Source organism: Sander lucioperca, chromosome 4 (genome assembly GCF_008315115.2).
Source record: "Sander lucioperca isolate FBNREF2018 chromosome 4, SLUC_FBN_1.2, whole genome shotgun sequence".
Lineage (NCBI taxonomy): Eukaryota > Metazoa > Chordata > Actinopteri > Perciformes > Percidae > Sander > Sander lucioperca.
In genome coordinates, this window is record NC_050176.1 from 35,116,387 (window position 1) to 35,143,111 (window position 26,725).

The window sequence follows — 26,725 nt, forward strand, 5'->3', positions numbered from 1 at the left end:
GCAAAAATATATAATACATAACTCATGCAAACAAGACATTCACTCATAAAACGATATCGGCATAATCCAAAATTGGCAGTAAAAGTTGAGAAACAATTCTTTTTCTAACAGGAAAATTAAAACAGTTAATTGATTGGTATAAACTTCTAAGTGAGCAGTTGAGCTTATTAGTTATTTTATGTACATGAGTGCTAAAAGAAAGATCAGAGTCAAGCCAAAGGCCAAGATACTTGACCTGCCTAGTAGGATTTATGGGAGTTTGATCAAGAAATGTAATTTTTAGTGAATTTTCAAATGAAAGATTTGGCTTTCACTGAGGTAGTTAAACAACTCCACATTGGCAAAGCCCCAGGGATTGATGAGATCCGTCCAGAAATGCTTAAAGCTCTGGGTGTGGAGGGGTTGTCTTGGTTGACATGCCTCTTCAACATTGCGTGGAAGTCTGGGACGGTGCCTAAGGAGTGGCAGACCGGGGTGGTGGTTCCCCTGTTCAAAAAGGGGGATCAGAGGGTGTGTGCCAATTACAGGGGTATCACACTTCTCAGCCTCCCCGGTAAAGTCTACTCCAAGGTGCTGGAAAGGAGGGTTCGGCCGATAGTCGAACCTCGGGTTGAAGAGGAACAATGCGGATTCCGTCCTGGTCGTAGAACAACGGATCAGATCTTCACTCTCACAAGGATCCTCGAGGGAGCCTGGGAGTATGCCCAACCGGTCTACATGTGCTTTGTGGATCTGGAGAAGGTGTATGACCTGGTCCCCCGGGAGATATTGTGGGAGGTGCTGTGGGAGTATGGGGTGAGGGGGTCCCTTCTCAGGGCCATCCAATCTCTGTACGACCAAAGCGAGAGCTGTGTACGGGTTCTCGGCAGTAAGTTGGACTCCTGGCTTTGTCACCAATCCTGTTTGTAGTATTTATGGACAGGATATCGAGGCATAGTTGGGGTGGGGAGGGGTTGCAGTTCAGTGGGCTGGGGATCTCATCGCTGCTTTTTGCAGATGATGTGGTCCTGATGGCATCATCGGCCTGTGACCTTCAGCACTCACTGGATCGGTTCGCAGCCGAGTGTGAAGCGGCTGGGATGAGGATCAGCACCTCTAAATCTGAGGCCATGGTTCTCAGCAGGAAACCGATGGAGTGCCTTCTCCAGGTAGGGAATGAGTCCTTACCCCAAGTGAAGGAGTTCCAGTACCTTGGGGTCTTGTTTGCCAGAGAGGGAGCAATGGAGCGGGAGATTGGTCGGAGAATCGGCGCAGCGGGTGCGGTATTACATTCAATTTATCGCACCGTTGTGACGAAAAAAGAGCTGAGCCAGAAGGCAAAGCTCTCAATCTACCGGTCAGTTTTCGTTCCTACCCTCACCTATGGTCATGAAGGCTGGGTCATGACCGAAAGAACAAGATCCAGGGTACAAGCGGCCGAAATGGGTTTCCTCAGGAGGGTGGCTGGCGTCTCCCTTAGAGATAGGGTGAGAAGCTCAGTCATCTGTGAGGAGCTCGGAGTAGAGCCACTGCTCCTTCGCGTCGAAAGGAGCCAGTTGAGGTGGTTCGGGCATCTGGTAAGGATGCCCCCTGGGCGCCTCCCTAGGGAGGTGTTCCAGGCACGTCCAGCTGGGAGGAGGCCTCGGGGAAGACCCAGGACTAGGTGGAGGGATTATATCTCCAACCTGGTCTGGGAACGCCTCGGGATCCCCCAGTCGGAGCTGGTTAATGTGGCTCGGGAAAGGGAAGTTTGGGGTCCCCTGCTGGAACTGCTACCCCCGCGACCCGATACCGGATAAGCGGACGAAGATGGATGGAAGGTGGATGGATGCTGGTCAAAATTCATATGATTCAAGGAGGTTCAGGTTTTAGATATTAATTAAATTTTTTTGTAATTCAGGTTAAAATTTGAGAATACTTGAGCATTGTGTGAGGGCAATGTTAGGTTAATTTATGAAAGACTGTCATCTGTATCAGTTCTTCGACAGTCAAAGAAAAAGTCCTAGTCTTCATACTACACTGCTCAAAAAAAAAAAGGGAACACTAAAATAACACATCCTAGATCTGAATGAATGAAATAATCTTATTAAATACTTTTTTCTTTACATAGTTGAATGTGCTGACAACAAACTCACACAAAAATTATCAATGGAAATCAAATTTATCAACCCATGTAGGTCTGGATTTGGAGTCACACTCAAAATTAAAGCGGAAAACCACACTACAGGTTGATCCAACTTTGATGTAATGTCCTTAAAACAAGTCAAAATGAGGCTCAGTAGTGTGTGTGGCCTCCACGTGCCTGTATGACCTCCCTACAACGCCTGGGCATGCCCCTGATGAGGTGGCGGATGGTCTCCTAAGGGATCTCCTCCCAGACCTGGACTAAAGCATCCGCCAACTCCTGGACAGTCTGTAGTGCAACGTGGCGTCGGTGGATGGAGCGAGACATGATGTCCCAGATGTGCTCAATTGGATTCAGGTCTGGGGAACGGGCGGGCCAGTCCATAGCATCAATGTCTTCCTCTTGCAGGAACTGCTGACACACTCCAGCCACATGAGGTCTAGCATTGTCTTGCATTAGGAGGAACCCAGGGCCAACCGCACCAGCATATGGTCTCACAAGGGGTCTGAGGATCTCATCTCGGTACCTAATGGCAGTCAGGCTACCTCTGGCGAGCACATGGAGGGCTGTGCGGCCCCCCAAAGAAATGCCACCCCACACCATTACTGACCCACCGCCAAACCGGTCATGCTGGAGGATGTTGCAGGCAGCAGAACGTTCTCCACCGCATCTCCAGACTCTGTCACGTCTGTCACATGTGCTCAGTGTGAACCTGCTTTCATCTGTGAAGAGCACAGGGCGCCAGTGGCGAATTTGCCAATCTTGGTGTTCTCTGGCAAATGCCAAACGTCCTGCACGGTGTTGGGTTGTAAGCACAACCCCCACCTGTGGACGTCGGGCCCTCATACCACCCTCATGGAGTCTGTTTCTGACCATTTGAGCAGACACATGCACATTTGTGGCCTGCTGGAGGTCATTTTGCAGGGCTCTGGCAGTGCTACTCCTGCTCCTCCTTGCACAAAGGTGGAGGTAGCGGTCCTGCTGCTGGGTTGTTGCCCTCCTACGGCCTCCTCCACGTCTCCTGATGAACTGGCCTGTCTCCTGGTAGCGCCTCCATGCTCTGGACACTACGCTGACAGACACAGCAAACCTTCTTCTTCTTCTTCACAGCTCACATTGATGTGCCATCCTGGATGAGCTGCACTACCTGAGCCACTTGTGTGGGTTGTAGACTCTGTCTCATGCTACCACTAGAGTGAAAGCACCGCCCGCATTCAAAAGTGACCAAAACATCAGCCAGGAACTGAGAAGTGGTCTGTGGTCACCACCTGCAGAACCACTCCTTTATTGGGGGTGTCTTGCTAATTGCCTGGAGTTACATTGTGTTGTTTAAGTGTTCCCTTTATTTTTTTGAGCAGTGTATAATAACACACTGTCACTGAGTGTATCTCTCAGATGACACCTGTAAAAGTGATCTGGAGTCTTCTTTTACAGTGGTGGATTCTCTACATTTGCTTTTTAAGAATTTTTTTGGGCATTTTTTAGGCCTTTATTTGACAGGACAGATGAAGACATGAATGGGGAGAGAGAGGGGGAATGACATGCAGCAAAGGGCAGCAGGTTGGAGTCAAACCTGGGCCCGCTGCGTTGAGGAGTAAACCTCTATACATGGGTGCTGCTGTACCAACTGAGCTATCCGGGCACCCCTACATTTGCTCTTTACAGTACAATATGTCACTATACTGTGAAAGTATACTTCAATAAACAACTAAATATGTAAATATTAAATATGAAACTGAATCTAGGTTCAAGTACAGTACAAATGAGGTTAAATGATTATTTGAGAACATTTCCGGACAAAATGTATTTACAGACCTCCAAGAGCTGTTTGAAGGCCACATTTTTGTTTTCGTGTTAGGACTGAATATAAAACTAGATACGGTTTGGTTGGGGGTTAATGTTAGGCCTGTAGTTCTGATTAACAAAGTTGCACAACGGTAAAATTTGAGTGACTATGAGTTTATATGTGAATGCAAGTTTGACTTTAGCTGTGAACCCAGGTGTACAGTTATATACTGAATTTCTTACTGTGTCCTCCGGCACACGCACACGCACACACACACACACACACACACACACACACACACACACACACACACACACACACACACACACACACACACACACACACAGAGCAAGGGTGGCACTTTTAGTCCAACTATGCAGTTGAATCAGCTGTTTCAGCATGAGATGCTAACTCTGCAGATCAATGGCCCCCTAGGTCTATTAGTCATACTGGCCCTATTAGCATCTGCTATTAGCATTTTCTCATCAATACCATTGATCAAGCAGTTCTGGCTTCAAGATAAAGCAGCACACACAGAGAGAGAGAGAGAGAGAGAGAGAGAGAGAGGATATTAATCTGATCAAACAGTCAAATGTGATGGCAGACATCAATAGATGACACAAAACAAGCCGGCATCATGTAGGCCTAACTTTAGTTAGTAAAAAGAAAAAAAATCACATTTTGGCATTACAGCTGAAAAGATTAGTTGATTAGTCAAATTATATTATCATTTAATCATTTAAGTCATTTTTCCAAACAAAAATGCCAAACATATTTTTCACTATTTTCTGACATTTTATAGACAAAACTCGAATAATTGAGAAAATCTGCATTATTAAAATTTGTTGCCACCCTAGTCGACATCTTCAGTTTTCATACGCATTAATACGGCACTGTATTCGGATTAAAAACTCTTGTTGTCTTTTTAAAACTGCATTGATGAGATGATATTTCAGTGAGGTTTTTCTCCCCCAAAATAGTTCAGCATCATTGTACACACAGATGATCTCAGACAAGAAGGACTTTTTTGAAAGTAGCCTATACGTCATCTGTAATTTGTTTTTTTAATATATCCAAAAAGTGTTGTTGCTGCATAAGCTATTATTTGTCATTTTACACTCTGGCCAGGTGTCCAGTGTGACAGCGGTCCATCTTTCTTTGTCATTACTCTTTTAATCCTGTAGATGACAGTAGCGTGCTGATGACCTGACAATCACTGAGAGGAGTTCTACTCAAAGAGCGCACTCTGTCTCTGCAGTCCCTCAGTGAGGGTTCACTGCCTGGTCACGGATCATTATGTGGATTTCAGCACTTGCATCATAGGATATGGCTGTTGTTAGTTGTGGTGATTGTGGACTCGGTGAATGTTCTTCATTAAAGAGTGGTTTTACCCCTCAGAGCCCTCTGACTCCCAAAAAAGTGCCTGCAGGCCATTCTTTTCATAACCCTAATCTAACTGGAACATTCTACTTATTTGTTCAAAAAGAACATATCATCTTTTTTTATTTGATATGTAAGAAAAGTTGTACAAAGTGAAGTCACTGAATGACCGTGAGAACACCAAGGACCGCTAAGAACACAAAACAGAACATCTCAACATTCAACCTTTTGGGTAAATGCACTTATTCACTATTTTCCTGAGAGGGGTTAATTTACAAATAATGCCTCAGAACTAGTGTTCTTGAGATTAGAGGAGATGACTGTGATCTTAACAGAAACAGATGAAACTAGTAGATAACTGACTCTAAATGCCCCTGATTACTTAAACATCAGAAGAACTAACTCAGATAGACAAAACGGCTCAAAAGTTTGATTTACCTTATTTAAAGATAATTTTTTTTGGGCTTTTTCTGCCTTTATTTGACAGGACAGCTAGGTGAGAAAGGGGAGAGAGAGGGGGAAGACATGCAGGAAATCGTCACAGGTCGGATTCGAATCCTGGACCTGCATCGAGGCATAAACCTCCAAGTATATGTGCACCTGCTCTACCCACTGAACCAACCCGGCCACTGATTTACCTTTTTTTTTAGCAAACAAATGATTAAAGAATTAAAGAAATGTTACAGAGGAAAATGTGACTACTTTGTTTACTGTGTTTAGGTAGTACGGCACAGCCCTATGTTATAACTTACAGCTACCATGGCTTGGAAAAACAATGCATGGAAACATCATTCAGGAAATTAACTCCTTTTACTGTTACTGCTTTGTAAACCTTGCTTGTAAATCTTTGTGTCTGTATATATGATCGCACTGTAAGGGTCTGAACTGTTGCTGATTATGCCTTCTTTTTCTATAGGTGGTGCAAGCTGACAGGTTTGGAACAGCTGTGAAGAATCTGCTAAACATGACTGAGTGAGTTTGTGAGTGCTTTAAGAAGTGCTTCATAAAAAAAGCTTTGAAGCTGATTCAGTCGTACTACAATGTTTGTACAAGCTGGAGAAAGACATACATTTTTACAGTGTGCCAAAGTTGCTTCTACAGAAATTGTCACACACACACACACACACACACACACACACACACACACACACACACACACACACACGCACACACACACACACACACACACACACACACACACACACGAGTCTAAGGTCTTTGCTGCCTATTTCTACAGTCTTTCTGAAAGGAAGCATATCTGTAGGGAGCAGAGGCCGGGACACACACACACACACACACACACACACACACACACACACACACGAGTCTAAGGTCTTTGCTGCCTATTTCTACAGTCTTTCTGAAAGGAAGCATATCTGTAGGGAGCAGAGGCCGGGACACACACACACACACACACACACACACACACACACACACAATCCCAAGTTCCTGAAGAAGTGCTATGTCAGCAAGGGACTACTGTTTACATTTACTCACACACACACACACACACACACACACACACACACACACACAAACACACACACACACACACACACACACACACACACACACATAAAGGCACACACACATACACACATACAGCATCTTGGGCTTTCAGAGCAGCGACGTGGTGTGAACAGGAGGATTTAGTCTGTTATTGCTCGCTCAGTACACTTCTTTCTCTCTGTCACTGTGCAATTCTCAGCATCCTTGGTCTTTTATCCAACTATCATCCTCCTTTTGCAGCATTGAAAAAAAGGCCCAGATCAACAAATCATTTTAGTATTTTTCTTCATCAAATGTTTTTTTTTGTGTCTAACTAGAAAACCTGCAACTGGGCTGAGATCCAAGAGTCCAAGTGAAATTTCACCACACAGTACTTGTTTGTCCTGAATGCCTTTATTGGATCACTGCGCCATACATTTATATTTGTATGGGCATGATCACATTGAATTCTTCAACTTGATCGACCCAAACTCATGCTACGTGTGCAAATGATGTTTGAATACACTAATGCATACTTCTATATAAAACTTTAATGAAGATTTCAGCAAACGTGTGTAATGTGAATTACAGGGAAATCTGTTTTAAATAAACTTAGAATTTTTCATTTGATGTAATGTCGCAGACAAAGAATGCATCTGGGATTTGAGTACTTCACAAAGTGTACGTGTAATATACTTTCGCTTAGCTTTAATTAAATAATCAGATACACGTGATGTTGTTAAAGGAATAGTTCAACGTTTTCGGATTTTTTTCCCCCTGAGTGGTTACCTTAGTTTAGCATAAAGACTAAAAGCAGGGGGAAACAGCTAGCCTGGCTTAATCCAGAGCGAAAAAAAACATGTCTTGGCATACAACAGCTGGACACAGTGACCCTGAAATTCCACCAGGAGTGGATGCGCCACGTTCCGGTTTTGTTCGGTCGTCCATCATGCGTCATACCACACTGGGAGCATCCGAAGCGGAGCATTTTGCCTGCCTGACTCGAGCTCAAGCCCGAGCCCTTCTACTTCCTGTTGAACACCTCGCGGTTCACATAAAAACTAGACCTGCCGCATATTTTTAGTGGAGCGGAGAGCCGCTTCTTGCTCGCTTCTAGGACACGCTGTGTCGTAGCTACAAGCATTGTCTTGAGTGGTGGCTATTGTTGGCGTAATGCAGCGCAGACGCGCCTGGTGGAATTTAGGGGTGATGGTGCATATCTTCCTGGAGTGGTGTTGTCAAGTGAGGTTGCCAGGTGTGGTACCATCGTGCCTGTACCAAGACCTATACATGTACCTGTGCCAAACATATCTGGCAACCATATAGCCAGCAACGCTGCACAAAAGTGATGGGTGGAGTTCTAAACTTTGTCAAAAAATAGTTCCACATAACTGCTAAAATAGTTGTTTCTACATTTCTGTTTGTGCACAGATTAAATAAACAAGAACAATCATGTGAATTAGTAAGCTTTAGAGGTATTGGTAAAGTAGGTAGTTTTGAACTTTGGACTCAGCCAGGCTAGCCGTTTCCCTGTCTTTATGCTAAGCTAGGCTAATCACCTCCCACCAGCAGCTCCTATCTTAACACAAACATGAGTGTGGTATCAATCTTCTCATCTAAATCTCTGAAAGACAGCAGATAGCCTATTTCTCATAAATATTGAACTATTCCTTTGAACTGTGTGAAAAATATACTTTTTCTAACTTTGAAGGTAAGGTGAAATTTAAGGGGAATATGTGGAACATAAGGGTGTAAAAAGGCAAAGGTCTGGGCTACATCATTTTAATCAGATGTTTGTCAAGAGGATATACTACTATATGGAAAATGTTAATTCCATCATCTCTGTCTCCTTTTCCAGTATTAATTTCTCTGTTTTCCATCTTTTCCTCCTTACAGCTGCAGACATTTTTTTTTTTAGTCCAACATGCATCCTGCGTTCATTCTTCTTCTCCCCTGTTGTTTAATTCTGGTGACACGAAGATAAAAGCGATCCGTGTCATCTTTCCAAAGGCACGACCAGGATCATGAATGTGAGCCACAAGCTGGCATGTGCACACCCACACAGTCACGCCCACATGCACGAAACACACAAGAGGCAGCAAAGGAGAGACGAAGGTGGAGAATCTGAGCCCTGAGAGGTGCAGAAAAGAGGAAATAAGAACAGGAGAGAGAGAATGGCACGCACAGCTTGGCATTTAAACAGAGGATTTCCTCTGTACCTCGTCTTCCCTCCGCTCTTTCTGTTTACATAAGGAGAGACTACTTCACATAGCTCATATGAGAATCCAGGAGTGTATTTGTGTATATGTGTGTGTGCTCTCTCCACTAACATAGGACAGTAACATATTAAAAATAAAAGTTTTTCACTGTCTCCATGTGTTTAGTGGAAGTGTTAATCAAAAACTTTCTTTTTGAAAAAAAAAAAAAGCCATATATATTCCCTTAAATCTTCTCCTAACATGCTTCAAAGTGAATACTTTGTCATCTTTTTATTTGTTGATTTGGCACCAATCAAATTTAAGATAAAAGTGATAAAGAAATTAAACCGCCTAGACATTTTTGGAGCTACTTAACAATATCTAAGCATTATCATCCTCTGTTGTACTCTGCTGTGGTGTCAGCAGACTGTCTTCCTGTAGCGCCTTAGCCAAAAGGTGATGGATGTCACTGGCCACCTCTTTGCTCCCTCAGGGGGAGTTTCATAAAACACTTAAGACACTGTCAGAGTCAGCAGGCCTGAGAGAAAACATAATATTTTCTTTTTTTATCAGTTTTTATCAGTTGTCTAATGTTTTAGATGGCATACTTTGTAGAGAAAGTTGCTGGTTTGGTTACTTTGTTGTCCCCAAAGTGTAGAATTGTCTTTGGCCTCATCACACAGCATTAAAAACCACACAAGACAAATAATGAGGACAGACATCAGGAACATAGCACCAACAAAAGATTAAAAATAATAATATGCCTTGTAATTACTTCTATACTTCTGGTATTTAGCCATATTTTGGCAAAACTGTGAGTGTTTTTAACATTAATGCTCCAAGGCACTGCCTTGTCTCCCTTTTGTGTTGAGAGATATAATGAAAAGGTCACAGTTGTTGAGAATATAGTAAGCATTTGGATGGACAGCAGAGAAGAGGATTATGCTGCAGGTGTGGTGTGAGAAGTTTCTGTAGATGTTTAACTGTTCTCTGCAGTGAAAATTAGTCATTGTTGGAATCCAACTGACTGAAGTTAAGATAACCACAGCTACTTAATCTCAGTCTTTGACAGAACTCTATACACATTTTACAACTACATTTTGATTACAATGTTTGATATTCAAGACAGATTTTGGGCTGAGTATGTACCTTTAAAGTTAAACAAGTACAGTGCAAACCTTGTGGAGTTGAGCTACTGCATATAGGATTGATGGGAAAGTGTGCTTGAAGAAAACAAAGCTAATAATAGTGCTCCAATACCTGCAGAGCACAGCGCTTAGGGGAGTCTCGAGGGGCTGCTGCTCAATTTGAGGGTTCCTTCTGCTGTGTGTGTGTGTGTGTGTGTCTCAGGGAAGGGTGTTGGTCAGTGTGCTGGGTCAGAATGCTGGCGAGGTACTTTTCACAGTTTCAGAGTTTCAGAGACTCACTGATCAATAAATGCTTTAAATAGGGACACAAATACCTGCACACAGCATTAATCTCAATAGCTGGATCCTATTTAAGAAGGAAGCATTTTGCTGAATAAATTGGGTGGATGGCAACCACACAGAGATACAGTAAGTGGTTGGAGAGGCCTAAACGCCACTCAATGCCTTCCCTGGTGTTAATTAGCAATTGCTCAGGAGGGAAATCCAGGGCACACGCACACACACACACACACACACACACACACACACACACACACACACACACACACACACACACACACACACACACACACACACACACACACACACAAAGTTGTATTGAGGTTTTTCCACACAATAGCCCAAGTTTTGGTTTATTTAATTTTAGATAACTTTATTATACTCCAGAAGGTAAACTAGTTTGGTCGTCCACGCACTGTGACAAAGAACAAAGGAGACACAAATCAGACATGCTGCCACAACAGTAGTAACACTAACATACAAACTAACACTTGGATGGACAATGGATATTAGTGTATCTCTGGAGCAACAGCACTTATTAAACTGTGTATTTAATACAGTTTACAGGATACAGTATACAGGAGACACTCGCTTATTTTGACTAAACAATTGTATTAAAATCTCATACTTCACCTTTGGGTTTTGAACTCTCCTCCAAAACGTTTACTACTGAATCAGGAGTCATACCAATAACAAAACCAGTCTTTTTTAGTAAACTTGCTAATTTTGTTCTTATCATTGTCTGTAAAGCTACAGTATCACCTCAACCTACAACTGCATAAAGCAAGGAACTGGCCAGTGGCCACCAAATAGAGTTTTATTATAGGGCACAGACAAAGCCCTTCTATGTGTCGCGAGGGCATGGACAAGCAGTGTATTTTGTCGTTTAATTTGGAGGACTTGTTGAGTTGAAATAACTTATTAATCCTCTGAGATATTCTGGGAACATGGTAAACACTATCTGCTACAATGCCATTGTAAGCATGTTAGCATGCTGCTTTAGTTCAATGCACAGCCCCCCAGAGACACATGGTGGTAGACTTGTTAAAAACACTGCATTCACATTTTCTCTTATCTATCAATATGGTTGTCCAAATATTTGTATGAAGAAACAATGTCAACCTTGCTGGTTTTTGATTTTTTGGACAAAAATCACGAGTTTGTTGACCTACACTAACTGTGTGTGTGTGTGTGTGTGTGTGTGTGTGTGTGTCTGTGTGTATGTGCGTGCGCGTGTGTTCGTACGTACAAGCAGCCTCCAGGGGATTTGTATCCATGCTTCGGGGCGTGTGTGGTGGACAGCTTGCGGCTGGATTGATAGAGTGACGTCAGCGCGCCGCTACCTCTCCCCGAGGGCAGGATTAGTCGGGAGCAGCAGAGACAGCGCTCCGATAATCTCCCGGTAATAAATGGGGGGAGACGGGCACGTTCTAAACAGCCGGTATCGAGTAAAACCGGAGGCCTCCCGAGACTCCTGAGATTTGGCTCCTGCATTTGAAGCATGATGGGTCGCTTCGTGACGCCGCAGCAAACCGACGCGTCCCGGGCAGGTAAACGCAGCAGGTAAGCTGTGGAAACGCAGGGTGAACTCGTCTCAGGAGGATTTACCTTGGCAAGGTGTTCACAGGCTGCACTGTCTGTCAACAACTGCTGCTGCTTTATTTTTACTGCTCGTGTCTGCCGTGTGTGCGCGTGGAGGTTGCACTTTGGGAGATTATGAGGTGGTTGTTGACAACTTGGACAGTTCGTGCAAAATTTAGGGGAAAAGACGCCAAGTTTAACTTGTGCTAAATGTTCCTTCCTCAATTTTAAAAGCGTCCATGGTTTCACACACACAAATACACACACAAACACACACGCAAACACACAGAGTAGAGGTCCTTTCAGTGTAGGCCTACTTGTGGGTACCAGTGATGCAGTGGAGGATCGTGAACCCACTTGAACTCGGTTCATCTGTTGTTGACTGAGTTGCTGGCAAGGTTAGTGTTCATGACAAATTAGAGACGACATTATAGCAGAATGACAGATTGATGTAGCTGTAAATCTATCTATCTATGTATCTATCTATCTATCTATCTATCTATCTATCTATCTATCTATCTATCTATCTATCTATCTATCTGTGGCTTTGGCACAGTAGAACTTTGCTCGAGCTAATTAGTGTTTTGCTGTCATAGGCTCTATGTCTTTACGACCTCGTCATGCTATTGTACAGGAATGGCAATAGACCGCCAGATAGATGGTGTTCAACGTGCGCCTCTTTTTACGCACAAAGTCTAATTAAGCTTAATTGTTTTTTAATTGCAATTAATCTAAGATTAGGTCTTTTTTCCATTTCTCTCTTTCAATGATAACATGGGGAGACGAGAGGAAGTATAAGGACAGACTTGTCATGATCATAAAGGTGACCTACTACCTCTAGGCATTTATGGTTTGGTTGTCACCTACTTGGCACCTGCCTCTAAATAACCAGATAACATCCATTATGCACTGGGTCTATGTGGTGATAGATACTAAAGCCCACAGGGCAATTTGTAGCCGCCGTGTTACTTTTACCGCTACCGGTTTTACTGTAATTGTTAATTGTATTTTACGGATCCGTGTGAGTAAGGTCCAATAACCTGTAAAGATCAGTGCGCGCTTCCTGCGCTGTCACCGCGCCGAGATGAGATAGGAGCTCCTGAAGTTTATTACAGTGGGTTATCTAAATGTATGCGTTTTTTCTGCTTTGTGTGTGTGTGTGTGTGTGTGTGTGTGTGTGTGTGTGTGAGAGAGAGAGAGAGAGAGAGAGAGAGAGAGAGAGAGAGAGAGAGAGAGAGAGAGAGAGCGAGAGTGAGTCTTTGCACATGAGACAAAAGAGGACAAAGAAAGTTTTGGTTCTGCACCACTTGGGTCGAACAGTGCAGTTATTTGTTGGTGTGTGTGTGTGTGTGTGTGTGTGTGTGTGTAGAGGGGGGCAGTGCGCTGACTCGGGCTCGAGAGAGACAGCAGCACTACCGGATGGGAGAGAGAGAGAGAGAGAGAGAGAGAGAGAGAGAGAGAGAGAGAGAGAGAGAGAGAGAGAGAGAGAGAGAGAGAGAGTGTGAGACAGTCAGTAGCCTACTGGTTGGAAATATTCGAGGCGGATGTTTCTTGTGAGCAGCAGACACACCGCCGTGCGTCTTTGCGCTCAGAGATCATCCACTCACCGCGTCTTTCTTTGTCCCCACTGCAGCCTCACCTGCAAAGCTACATCGGAGGACAGCGGAGCTTCTCAGCGGACACTTTGCTGACTGACAGTCCCCGGGACGGACAGACAGATACCTCAGTGTACTTTTACCATGGAGAAGAGCCGGGCAGAGTAACTAACAGCAGCCTATAGTATCCACAAGCAGACTGTCAGAGAGGAGAGCGATCTTCACAATGACCCGTTGAATTCCTGCAGCCGATGCATTCTTTGGAGAGCGGATTGAACATCTCCTAACAGCAAAGGAGACGAGCAAAGAGGCCTTTATTCGTTTATTTCAGTCTTCAGATGGACCGAGTGCCCTCGGCACTGGCCGCTAAGATGCGCTGGATCACGCTGGTGCTTGCCGGCTTGACTTTCTGGGGCAAAGTGACTATTTGTAACTGTTTCGACTACGAGGAGCCAGACTATGATAATTATGAAGAGGAAAGAGCGGAGACCATTGACTACAAAGACCCGTGCAAAGCTGGTGAGTCCTGTTTTAGTTTTTAATCATAAAATAACATTGAAAATAAGTATTTTTACGCGTCTGGTAGCGGTGTTCCAACCCCTCGAGCGCGCTGGCTCTAAAGTGGCACGTGTTATGTGTGTATTAGAGTTGACAGCGGGTGTGTGTGTGTGTGTGTGTGTGTGTGTGTGTGTGTGTGTGTGTGTGTGTGTTTGCGTGCGCATGCGTGTACACTGGTCCAGATGCCCCTTTTCCCCCACTATTTATAACCAAGGGTTATGATCCCTCGGTGGTGCAACGTGCAACCCGGTGACGGTCCTGATAAGCCCGTGTCCTCCTGAAACGCACGCGCACACATCAAGTGCGTGCATCACCTGTAGGCATACTTTTGGTCCTGCTTTTGGCCGAAATATGCATATATGGACATGCTGTGCATGCAAGTACGTATCTGTGTGTGTTTGCTCGTGCATCCAGATGCTAAATCAACCATCAACGAAGATGAGAAACAGCTGGACTCAATTGTACCAAAACAGACGCTGCTGCACGGTGTCTCTCTCTCTCTCTCTCTCTCTCTCTCTCTCTCTCTCTCTCTCTCTCTCTCTCTCACACACACACACACACACACACACACACACACACACACACACACACACACACACACACACACACACACACACACTGTGATAAAATGTTTGTTGGACCTTTAGTGACAGTCTGGGAGCTACTGTGGAACAACAGTGAAACCAGATGAGACGGACAGTAGAGTAAATTGTTGCCACTGATTTTTATCGAGTTCATACATTAAAATTATACGTTTTCCTCAGTATATTATAGGTCTTTTATAGGTGTGTGTGTCATGCGTGGTGTCTTTGTGTGCTCCACCCAAATGAACTCATGTTTTTGACACAAAGCTGGAGATTCACTTAAGATTTTAGCCAGTTCCTGTTTTAAAACTAAGCTTTCTGTCTTTCTTTCTTTCTTTAACTACATACTGCATGTCCTGTATGTGCAGTATTTGTTGGTGTCCAGTCCATCTACTTCTTGTAGTCTTAATGATTTGAATATGTATATTGAATACGATACCTGAGTTTTAGTAATAATACTGGCACATGTGACCCCCCACCCCCCATATCATAGATCAGTCCCTAAGTCTAAGTCAACAAGACTAAGAACCTAAACAAGCAAGTATTTCAGCTCAATCTCCAGCCCTAAATCTGCCTTCATCTTGCACTCGTTCTTTTGTGTTTCGGTGTTTCGTGTGGCAATCTTCTTCTAACATAAAAAAATGCTCTCTTTACGATCACCACTCTTTGTCTAGACCATGTAACAAAGCTCAATGAGTAGGACGGCATATTGTTGCATGTTAACCCCTTCTACAGTACGAGCATCATTCCTACAGAGCAGCTGGAGGAACTCTCCTCTGCTCTTTCTTGCCTTCTATTTGTTACAAAAGAGATGTGTTGGTGTTGCATCTTTGTCTGGATTCTTGTTTTGGTTACACCCGTCTGACTGTGTATGTGCCGATGTGTTTGTGCACACAAATGGCCATATGTGTTTTAATGGCACTTTCCTTAATGTTGTCTGTGATGACACGTTGGACTGATAAGAACTCCACCTAGAACACTGAGTGTCCACATGCTGGCCAACATACATTCCTCACATACCAAAAACACAAACCTGACAACCCTGGTCACTGGCTAGTGTGTGTGTGTGTGTGTGTGTGTGTGTGTGTGTGTGTGTGTGTTTTTTTTTTCCGTATGCATTTTACACTGATCTCTGTGTGAGTGATTTTATGTTGATACTGCAATCCCATGACTTTGTGGTTTTTAGTTATGCTGAGACCTGACCGTGTGTGTGTGTGTGTGTGTGTTTGGATTGAAGCCCGGCAGGTTACAGGGAGACAGTCAGTCTCCATATGTTTGGGTAACTGAGCGACTCTTGTAGGTTAAAATAACTAAGTGAGAAAACACAAGCAATGTTTTTATTTGCTGGAAAGATCAGTGTACATAAAGAATGTATTCATACTTACATGCTTAGATTTCTCACAGCAATTGCACACACGAGTATCCCGTTTCTCTTAAACCTCTCCATAATTAATACTTCTTTCTGTTCTTCCTATTTAGTGAAAATCATGTGTGCACGTTTTACAGAGTCTTTACATTTTTATGTTAGTTTAAAGACACTGTTTTGCCTTCATTAGATAGTTGACAGTAGAGAGCAACCAATAACGCGGTGAGGGGGGGCAACATGCAGAAAGGTCCCTGTCTGGACTTAAACTGGGAACATTACATTTACATGGTATGCATGTTTTGTTCAGATTAAATGTAAATCAAATGTCAGCCTCACTTTATTCATGCTGGAGCATGCACATGTATGTGTGACAGATTTCAAAACTTGTATTCTAACACTCCTGTTTCTGTACATAAATTGAGTCTTACACCTCAAGATAGCCCTAAATGCTTTGCTTAATTTGAAACATATGCAAATCAAGTGGATATGTTCTCATGGCATTTAACACCTAGATCAAATCTGTTTGCATCCTTAAGGACTGCTCGTTATTTATTTCAGGGGCCACTGGAGGAGTTTTGGGATCTTTAATCTAAAAAGACCTGACCCTCCCTTCACCAGCAATACATTTTGGATGACCCTCTAAAATGATATGGAAAAAAGGGATGGGAAGGGAACAATTTATTGATGCCTTCTGTACTGGTTTGTGCTTGGCAAAAACATACAGATACCCATTGTTTTTTTACAGCCATGACTTATGTGATTAAACCTCTGCATTCTCATCTTACGCATCACACTCCTCTGTTATGGTGTGGTGGCCATTTCAGTAGATTTACTCACTAACATTGTTGTGGAAACACAATAAGCATGGAAACTAAATGCACGCTTCCTGCATTACTGCATTACTTCAAATACTAAGTTACTCATCTAGTAAACTAGTATTCACATGAAATAAAGTAATAACACATTGAGACCATTCAGCAAAGCACACTGGGAAATAACAAATTCAACACTGGTTGCTATGGCTTCCTCAGTCGTATATTTTAGCATGCCAAAGCTGAACATTATCCAAAACTCCATTTCTCAGATGAGCGTCAATTTGGGGGCTTGCATGCTACCACTCCTTCCTTCTCAAATGCCTTGAAAAGGCTGTCGTTTGCACATTTGCACAAATCACAAATAATCACCGGGACCGAAAGGATATTTGAGTCGGGTATGGCTGCAGCCTGGAGACCTCCTGTCTCATGCATTCCCTCCCGGCTGGTGCAGCTGCGAGCTTCGACTTTTCAAAATAAAAGCTCGCTTCTGGTATGTTTTTATACTTTGGTGTTTTGGATGTTTTTGAACTAAACAGTACGGCAATCATGCTAATGAATAAAATTCTTTTTTCAGCAGATGTCTTAGTTACAACACGATGGAGCTAGCGAAGCAGTTTTGTGTTTATATGTGCGAGCGGGATTTATTCAGTTTAGGAAATTCCACGGTCTCATAAGCTACAGCTCAAATTGTCTGGCTGACTAAACAGGGAGGGACCCATTTGCTAGCAATAGGGGCCAAGACTGAGAGAGCTACATGGATAAATATGCACCAAACAAGCCACTTTGAAATTTTGCTGTTCTCATAAATACAAAAGTTGGGTGACCCTACCCCCTAGACAATAAAAATTGGATGACCCTCCCATCAACAAAGAATAAAAAGACATGACCCTCCTCTATTTTCCTCCGGTGGTCCATTCCATAAATACCGAACGGTCCCTTACATGAACTCTTATACATTCGCTTCATCTCAAATTCTTTTCATTTTGTGTTCAGTCTGCTGGGGTCACAGGATTTAGCTAACGTTCACTTCACCGTCATCCTCCTCTTACATTCTCTTATATCATGACAAGCTTAAATTAGGTAATTTTATTGCATATTTTATATTAATTAGGGCTTTCAAAAACGAAAGTTAACAAGTTAATGCAAATTCCTTTTAACACATTTTTTAATGCACGATTAACGCACGCACGTTCTGTGATTTCGCTCCCTAGTTTGGGAAATCAGGAAGCTACAGCAGTAACTTTGTGGTGACAGTGTTGCCAACTTGGCGACTTTCTTGCTAGATTTAGTGACTTTTCAGACCCTCTTACTTATAAATATATTTTCTATTGTAATTAATTCCCATGCTTGCAGTCCGCAGATCCTTGATTAAACAAAGCACCGTGAGTGATAAAGAAAAGAGTCTTTTGAATGGCAAGTTGAGTTTCAAAGCCCTTCCAGATGGTTCTCTCCACAAGACTAAAGTTATTTGCATGTACCGTGGATGTGAACTGAGTTACCACCGGTGTACGTCCATTCTCAAATACCAACCCAGTCTTACGGCAGTTCGTGAAATGGTCACGTTATTTAATCTATTGATTCGTGTACCCGGACACGTTTATCTGTTTTTTTTCATGGTGGTCAGCACGTTTTTTTAAACTAATGTATTACAATGGGAAGCATCTTTCGTGATCACAGCACGACTACAGTAGCGAGTAGTATGAAATGCTGAAAATCCGCGTAGGGAGGTTGGTTGGGGTAGTGGATGGGTCAAACAACACAGGACTTTCACCCCAGAGACCGGGGATCGTGTCCCGCGTGTGACGTTTCCTTTCCCCGTTGTTCTTTTCCTAAACCCAACCGTCCCGTTGTTGTCACGCGTCCCCAAGAGACCACGGATCGTGTCCCATGTGTGACGTTTCCTTTCCCCGTTGTTCCACCATTTAACACTCATCCTTTATTTACATAACCAATTACATATCCCACTGCCCACACTCAAAAGGGAAGAAATATCAATAGTATGTACTGTGATAGATACATCAATGTGTATCTTCCCAACATCTGCATATTATTACACACACATACACCTTTAACATCTAAACATATACACAGATATGCACACACAAAGTGAGCACAAATCGGGTTTACACATGTGCACACACATGCATATCCATCCATTGAATGAAAAAATAAGTAACAAAATAATCGATAATGAAGACAATTGTAAGTTGCACCCCTAGTGTGGACCCATTTTGTCGTCAGTGTTTCTGTGTGTGTGCAGCTTGTAAGAAGTGGAAGCGCAGCTCATTCCATGCCTGACCCTGTGGCATCGGTCTGAGTGGTTGGTATTCCGCCTCCTGTTTTTGCTGGGAAAACACAAGGGGAATATTTGGCTGTCTGCTTATCTCCTCCGAGTCCTGCACTGGTAGACAGGAGAACACACACTTCCAGGTCTTTGTGAAGTGATTTCCCTACGCGAACACACACGCACATGCACACACTCGATACACATGCACACAAACGCAGAGCTCCCTCCATTCACCCGCGCTTATCTCTTCCTGGTTGTCTGCATCCTGCTACTCAGCTGGAGATGACACACACACGCGCACACACACACACTCGTACAGACGTGCCCAAGCTGCTGTGCTCACTTAAGAGTCATTCATGCTTCCTTCAAAATCACTGTTCTCATAAAATGCTCACACAAATGGAGTGAACGCAAAACAAACCACGATGTCCAAGTAAAGCTGTGGGTCATTTCTTCAGGAGTGACCCAGGATACCCAAATGCCTGTTCGTCAAATACAATATTGGTTTTTCACAGGAGTGTGCAGCAGTTCTGTACAATACATAATGTACATTTTCTCTTGGTTGTACATCTCTGAACTCAGTTGCTACAGGAATCTACAGGAATCACAACAAGCTGCAACACGGGTGTTAAACAAAACAAAACCAAAATTGCATTATGCTTTTAAAGAAAATTTTAAAGAAAATTCAAAAAATGGAGAGAAGTGGTTTTGTTCTCTCCATCATGCACAAACAACAGCAATACATATTACCCAAATCCTGAAATGAGGAATTATTCTTTTCTCGTCTCTGCATGGGGATCGGAGAGTGATTTGGTGTTGCGTTTATGAGCATTTAAGTAACATAAATAGGTACATCACAGTTTCCACGTGGAGCTTGAACCAGGACCTTCAACTTGAGAGATCTCCACTCTGCTGCCTACATGAAGTGGTTCACGTTAGCTAAAGCTCATTCTGTTGTTCAGATAAAAGCTGGCTGCCGAGTCTTAGTAGAGTGGGTTTAGATACAGTGCTTATGTTACACATGATATCACTCTTGTGTTTTTAATTTAAATTTTTTTTTTTTTACAGGTGTAGGGAAAAAAATCACATGTTGGCATTTAGTTGTTTTCAGTAACTCCCAGGGCTACATAAGGGATTTGTATCCAAACATTTTCAGTGTAGTCACTGTGCTTCCATTGGAGTTGCTCCAACCTTTTGTAGGAAGTTGCACTTACTTACGTTTCAAAATCACTGTCATGTTGGTTCATCATAGTTTGATAAATACATTGATGCCTTTGGTTTGTGTGTGAGAAGACCTTGTACTGCACCATATTTGGTTTGTGCAAACTGTTTAAAGTATGTTGTAAAAGATTGAACGCACAGGGAATATTTTCTTAATTGGAATTGTGTTCTGTGTTTATTCACCACAAACCAAATCTGTATGGACATTAGCTGCAGCAACATATGCACTGACTTTGTGTGTGACTGTGTTACAGGTTTTCATGATACAAAACAGACCTGTAAAAAACGTACCTGAAACTGATGTGCGATATTGCGATATCGATAGTAATTTCGATTTAAACATATGTAAAATTACAAAAGTTATGGGAAAACGCATAGAAATAGATTCACGACAATATAGTGCACACTGAGCCTTATGTACGGCTCCGTAGTGCAGCTGGACCACAGGTCGGTCGTGGATGAAAAATATTAAATATTTCCGACTCCAAACTCTGCCTCATATAAACACTGTTTATAAAGTTGCAGGATAGCTACCGGTGAGAAATAGATTCGGGATGGGATTACTTTTGGCCACTAAAGTTTCCTCTTCAATCAAAAGTTATTTCGTCTTCTCCCTGAGCAACACTCATTTTCTTACTTTTGTGTTCTTTCTTTTGCTCCACTGACTCCCTTCGCTCTCTCTTTAGGTCCTTCTTTTCTTTTGCTTCTCTGATTTGTTCCGTTTTTTTTGTCTCTATCCATTATACTCTATCCACTTACACTGTCACTCTGTCGAAATATGCACACACGTCATGTGATACGCTCCATAGGGTTTGTCACGTGGTGGACCCGTGCGCTGACGTGCACTAACATGTGCAAGTGGCACAGTAACTGTCCAATGAAACATGATCATTACAGCGTTTCAAGCGAGCTCTAAATCAAACACAATGAAGCCACACAGCCAACGGACGGGACGCAGCACTCCACAAAATAAACTAAATATTGCATACTTATTGCGACACTTTCGATATAATATTGCGCATCGTGATATCGCAATAACGATATTGAGTCGATATATCATGTACCCCTAGTGCGCGTATAAACTCAAATAGTGAGGGAGAATACATTTCAACTGCACTTTCCAGTTTACAAACTCTGTCCCGCCTCAAAACCACAGTGTGATGATTCTGGTGCACCATGTGATCAGAGCTGAGAGCGATTCCACTTGGATCCATTCTGTATTAGACATACTAAGATACAGACCTGAGACACAGGAGGACTCCGAACCTAGGTCGGGTCTCTGTTACTAGCAACCCAGCAGACCCATAAAACCCTTTCATCCATGTAGATGTTTCTGTGACAGCTCAGAATCCTGACCCTCTGGTTTTTTCTCTCGTCTCTGTACATTCATGAAGTTAAGCTGTACAGCCTCAGGAGAATTGGGAATCTTTTTTTAACTCGCATTAACACATCTTTGCCGCAGTTCAAGTGGCTAAGAGTGAATCTGTCTGTCAACTTATGGCTTTCATTTGACGTTACACTTGCGCAGCCTCAAAAATTTGCTTTGAATTTGGTCTGAACACAACTTAACTTAAAGTGCAAAAAGGAAATCAAAAGCCCATTTAGATCCCACACTATATGATTGTATGTATTTTATATAGGAGTTTCCGGCTGTTGTGGGTGAAATCTGGTGTCCATTCACAAAAGTTGTTGGCTGTGGGATATTTCGTCTGTGGGCTCCAGATGATTTTAAAAACAGAAAAGCAATGGAGAGAAAGCTTTGTAGAAACAACACTTACAAGTATTTTGGTCTTTTCGGGATTCAGGTGGCATTTTAGTGACTCCGCAGTCACACAGCGTTTTGATATAAGTTTTACTAACACTCCTGTATTCTGATCAGTGTATCAAGTGTATCCTAAACAGTGGAATGTGTGTGTGCCCATGCCCATGTATACTGAGAGTGCCTTTGATTTTTTCAGTCAGAGAGTGAAGCCCACAATGTCGTGACAGTGAGCTGCAGCTACTGTTCACCCCTTCCCCCATTCCTCAGTAGGAAGGAAACTAGAGCAATGTGTGTGTTTGACACTGAGGCTGCGTTATGTGTGTGTGTGTGTGTGTGTGTGTGTGTGTGTGTGTGTGTGTGTGTGTGAGCGAGAGGACGGTCTTAGTCATATTATATTAAACAGGATTTTCCCGAGCAGAGTGCTCCTGCCACTGAGCTTCCGAAGTCTTCTTCAGGATTCCCGCCTCAGCACAAACTCTGCGGCCGTGCTGGGAACCGACTTGTTTGTTTTGGAGCGTCATTGTTCCGGAGCTGCAGAAGCCATGAGTCAGCACCGCCGTCACTTCGTCCACCTGCCACGCATTGCTCAATTATTAAATGTCTGGCTGCTTTTATGTCACCAAGTTTTTCCAGGTGGTATTTATAGCATCAAAATCATTCACATACACCCATTGTTAGCTGAGGAAAAGCCACCTTTTTACAGTCAGACTCTTATTTTTTTGTCAGATATTCCATAGTATTGTAAAACCCAGCTGCGGTCACAGATGCAGCCTCCCTGCACCACATGATGCACAGCTACATGGTCTTACAGCAGCTTCATCCGCAAGGTTGATATTTTAGCTAGAAACAAGCCTAACTGTGTACATGCCGCATAAATGTGCAAAGACAGTACTGCATGTACAGTTATCTAGAAATGCAAAGTCGAGGGAAACTGGATTTTAGGTTTCATCCAAGGTCTCATCCAGGTCTCATCCAAAAGGCTTCTGCAGTTTGTACTGACTGGTTGGGAAATCCAAGGCATTTAACCTCTGTAGGAACCTTTACATCTTTCAGTCAGTCATTGGGGTCACATGTGGGCCGTTAGTCTACCTGGCTGTCATGTTTAGAGTCGCATGATTCAAGGCAAAATATCTTCAAGAACATAAAGAGTCCAGTTGCCCTTGACTTAGCACTCCCAGATAAACCATGACCCTGATGACTGAGATTCTTCACAGATGCATGTACAGTTGATGCACAACAACCACACAATGGCTGGAGCAATGTTGGCCACATTATATCACACTGCTGGAGATTGAAAAGATATTGAAAGTCAATGCTGTTTGCAGAAATACTTAAAAACTAAAGCTAAACTTCCCACTTTTTTTCTTTTTGACGTTGCTTTATCTATTTCTATACGACTCCGATTCTGCTAGAATCAGGCAATTGTTTGAGCAGAATTCTGTTGAGGAGTTTCCAACTGTTGGCTTCCAACAGCACTTTCTATTGGTCCTTGGACGTTGTGAAATACCTGTGTGTAGCCCCTCTTCCACACCAAATGTGGAAGTGTGCTGCAGAGTTTGCACAAGGTAGAACATGATGTCAAGTATTATCCATCCTACAAAGCAGCTAACTAGAATGCTACAGAAAACACTTGGATGTAAACAATCAGTATCACTATCGTTATCCTCATCCCTTTTGATGTTTTCCCTGCTTCACTCTCTTTTAGCTCTGATTGTGGTCTCTACCAACTCCTAAGGAAAATATCAATGCTATGAGAGGGGTGAGGGTGAACCAAAACAGTAAAGTTGCAGACTAGGCAGATACAAAATGAGCTGATATTCACTGTAAGGTAAGGTATATAGCTGATCGGGAGCTAGAGATTTGAGTGACTCTGTAGGTTCTTGGCGACAAGCAACCCCTTTCATTGCCACACTTTTTTTTTTTTTTTTTTTAACATTGTCTTTTGATACATTGTTATTGTAGAAATATCAGTTATAGCCTCTTTAACAAACTTTTCAGCACTTTTAGCTAGCTGTGTCTGATTTAATCTCCCAACTTGATTTATTTGTTGTAATCCGTCAACAAAACTCATTACTCATAGCAATTACACTGAAATCAATGTTACAACAACCTCAAAGAAATAAGTTCTCTAATGAGTGACGCCTTTTTAGTCACACCTGATGTACCGACTGGAAGACAGACAGAGCGGGACTATCCACCATCCTTACAAAAAAAATAACCTTTCATTTGATCTTCATTTATGTAAGAGCCTGTTGCCTGCCGGGCACATGGGTGCACACCCAGGACACCCTGATGGTAAAACCGAGCCATGGTCATGTCCCGTCACAATGTCTGACCAAACCCATGACCCGCTGGAGAGCAATCTCAGTTTCACAGTAATGGGATTAGGAGGTTACACCAGCTCTCTCTATGTGTGTGTCATATGATATAATGTTATTTTGTCTCATACCGAACATTTCTTTCCCTGTTATCCCCTTGAGTTTATGTGGTGGAGTGCTCTTTAAGTGTGTACTTTTTTGCAGTTGCAGATGTTCCTTTCCCTGAATATTCTAATTATCTACATTTTAAATTCAGTTACATTGTAACAAACGCACACAATGTTTTTACAAGGTAACCCAATAACCTTTTGTAATTTAAGTCATGGGGATTTATGTTTCAAAAATGAAAAGATAAATAGTTCTCCTGAGGACCTGAAGGCAGGCTGCGATATTTCCCTGTTAATTGGATTTGTTTATGATCAGTCTGTGCTTTATTTCCGGGTCGTTTCAGATGTCCAGTTGTTCGCCTCACTGCTCTGCCATCTGTTTTTAGCTGCATTCATGCTTGAAGAAAGTTTTTGCCTATCCTAATCTGTAGACAAACGCACACACGCATGCACAAACACACACACACACACACACACACACACACACACACACACACACACAGTGATGTGACAGTGTAGAGGTGTTTAATTGGGTCTTTGTCGATGGAACTGTGTTTAAGCCAGCGAAAACATATGATTAGTGTGTGTGTGTGTGTGTGTGTGTGTGTGTGTGTGTGTGTCAGGGTTAGAGTTTGAGATAATCCCGTCCTCTCTTTCTCTTTCTGTGTCTCTCTCTCTCTGTAACACACATCTTTGCAGGAGGGTGGGGGTGTGAACTTTTTTAACTTGGCCTAAGCTTCCACATTTTTTTTGGTTTTTCTTTCTCTAAAAAGCGCATTTCTGACTGATGACATTACCAACTCCAACATCTCTTGCAACACATTGCAACACCTTACTGTACATGTGCCAAGTGGTATATCATTATTCTATTTTAAATACTCGTAAAAGAAAACTATAAATCACAATCTCAGTTTAATGTGCTGCTTAAAGTGATGCTTTGTAGTTTTCTTCACAGTGGACAATGGAGGCTTTGGTTAGCTTGGCAAAGTAGTAATGGATTCCAACAGAGACAGGTATCAAAACACCCATAGACATTTCTTATACCACTCATGTAGAATAATCCATCCAAGCATGCCCTGGAATAATGTCCACATGGGAAGATTCCACACCTCACGATTAACGTGCTTGCCAACATTCAATACAGATGCAGGAACTGTGCCCGTTATGTAGCAAGGCGGAAAGTAAAGGTTTGGAGGGTTGGGGTGAGAGGGAGTTAGATTTTTAAGTGTTTTAAGACTGATGTAATGAAGTGGCGTATCTATGACACGCCAATTCGTATGCCATTATTGGCGTGTTATCTTGAAGCATACTCGTTTTTTAGTGTGTTTATCAACGCCGTTTGGCCTCCATTGACTTACGTTACCTTGCGATTGCGTGTGAATTGACGCCATAGCAAGTAGTATGAAAGGGCGAAAATCTGCAAAGGGAGATTGGTCGGGGTGGAGGATGGATAAAACAGGATTTTCACAGAGGAGAGCGGGGATCACGTCCCGTGTGTGACTTTGTGTCGTTTCCTTGTGATGTTTCCTTTCCACGTTTGTTGTTTTCCTAAACCCAACCCCGTTGTTGTTTTCCTAAACACAACCAGTTGTTCTTTTCCTAAACCCAACCCAACCCTGTTGTTGTTTTCCTAAACCCAACCCAACCCAACCCTGTTCTTCTTTTCCTAATCCCAACCCAACCCTGTTGTTGTTTTCCTAAACACCACCAGTTGTTCTTTTCCTAAACCCAACCCAACCCTGTTCTTCTTTTCCTAATCCCAACCGTTTCTTCTTTTCCTGAACCCAACCCGCGTGTGACGTAGCCTCGTGATAACACGTAGCCTCGTGATAACACATCACTTGGCTTTAGGAAAGTGGCACATGCCAGGACATGCCACTTCCGGCTGCCACATGCCACTTAAAAATCTAACTGCTACTGGTTGGGGTAGTAGATCTGGCTTTCATGTAGGAGACCAGTGTCTTTCCCTAAACTTTAGCATACTTTAAAGACAATTCCGGCGCAAAATGGACCTAGGGGTTAATAACATATGTGTACAGTGTCGACTGTTCTCTGGGATATGTTTTCATGCTAATCGAATGTGTATGTAGCTAGAAACAAGCTAGTGCAAACCGGTGATTAGCTTGGAACGCTAGCTTACGGGGCAGA

The 26,725-nt window shown here is 42.9% G+C and overlaps 1 protein-coding gene across 3 annotated transcripts in view; it reads left to right on the forward strand.

Annotated features, from left to right (window-relative positions):
- Positions 1 to 11,709: 11,709 nt before the first annotated feature.
- The window catches only part of tll1 (tolloid-like 1), a 52,275-nt gene continuing 37,259 nt past the window's right edge, over positions 11,710 to 26,725 (forward strand). The window contains exons 1-2 of one of the 3 annotated variants that reach the window (XM_036000119.1): positions 11,710 to 11,946; positions 13,598 to 14,078. In XM_036000119.1, the coding sequence (XP_035856012.1) occupies positions 13,898 to 14,078 (181 nt within the window). In that variant the 5' untranslated portion in view covers positions 11,710 to 11,946; positions 13,598 to 13,897. Of the gene's footprint in view, positions 11,947 to 13,431; positions 14,079 to 26,725 lie in introns of those variants that run through there. The other 2 variants (XM_031276985.2, XM_031276983.2) reach the window with 2 other exon arrangements.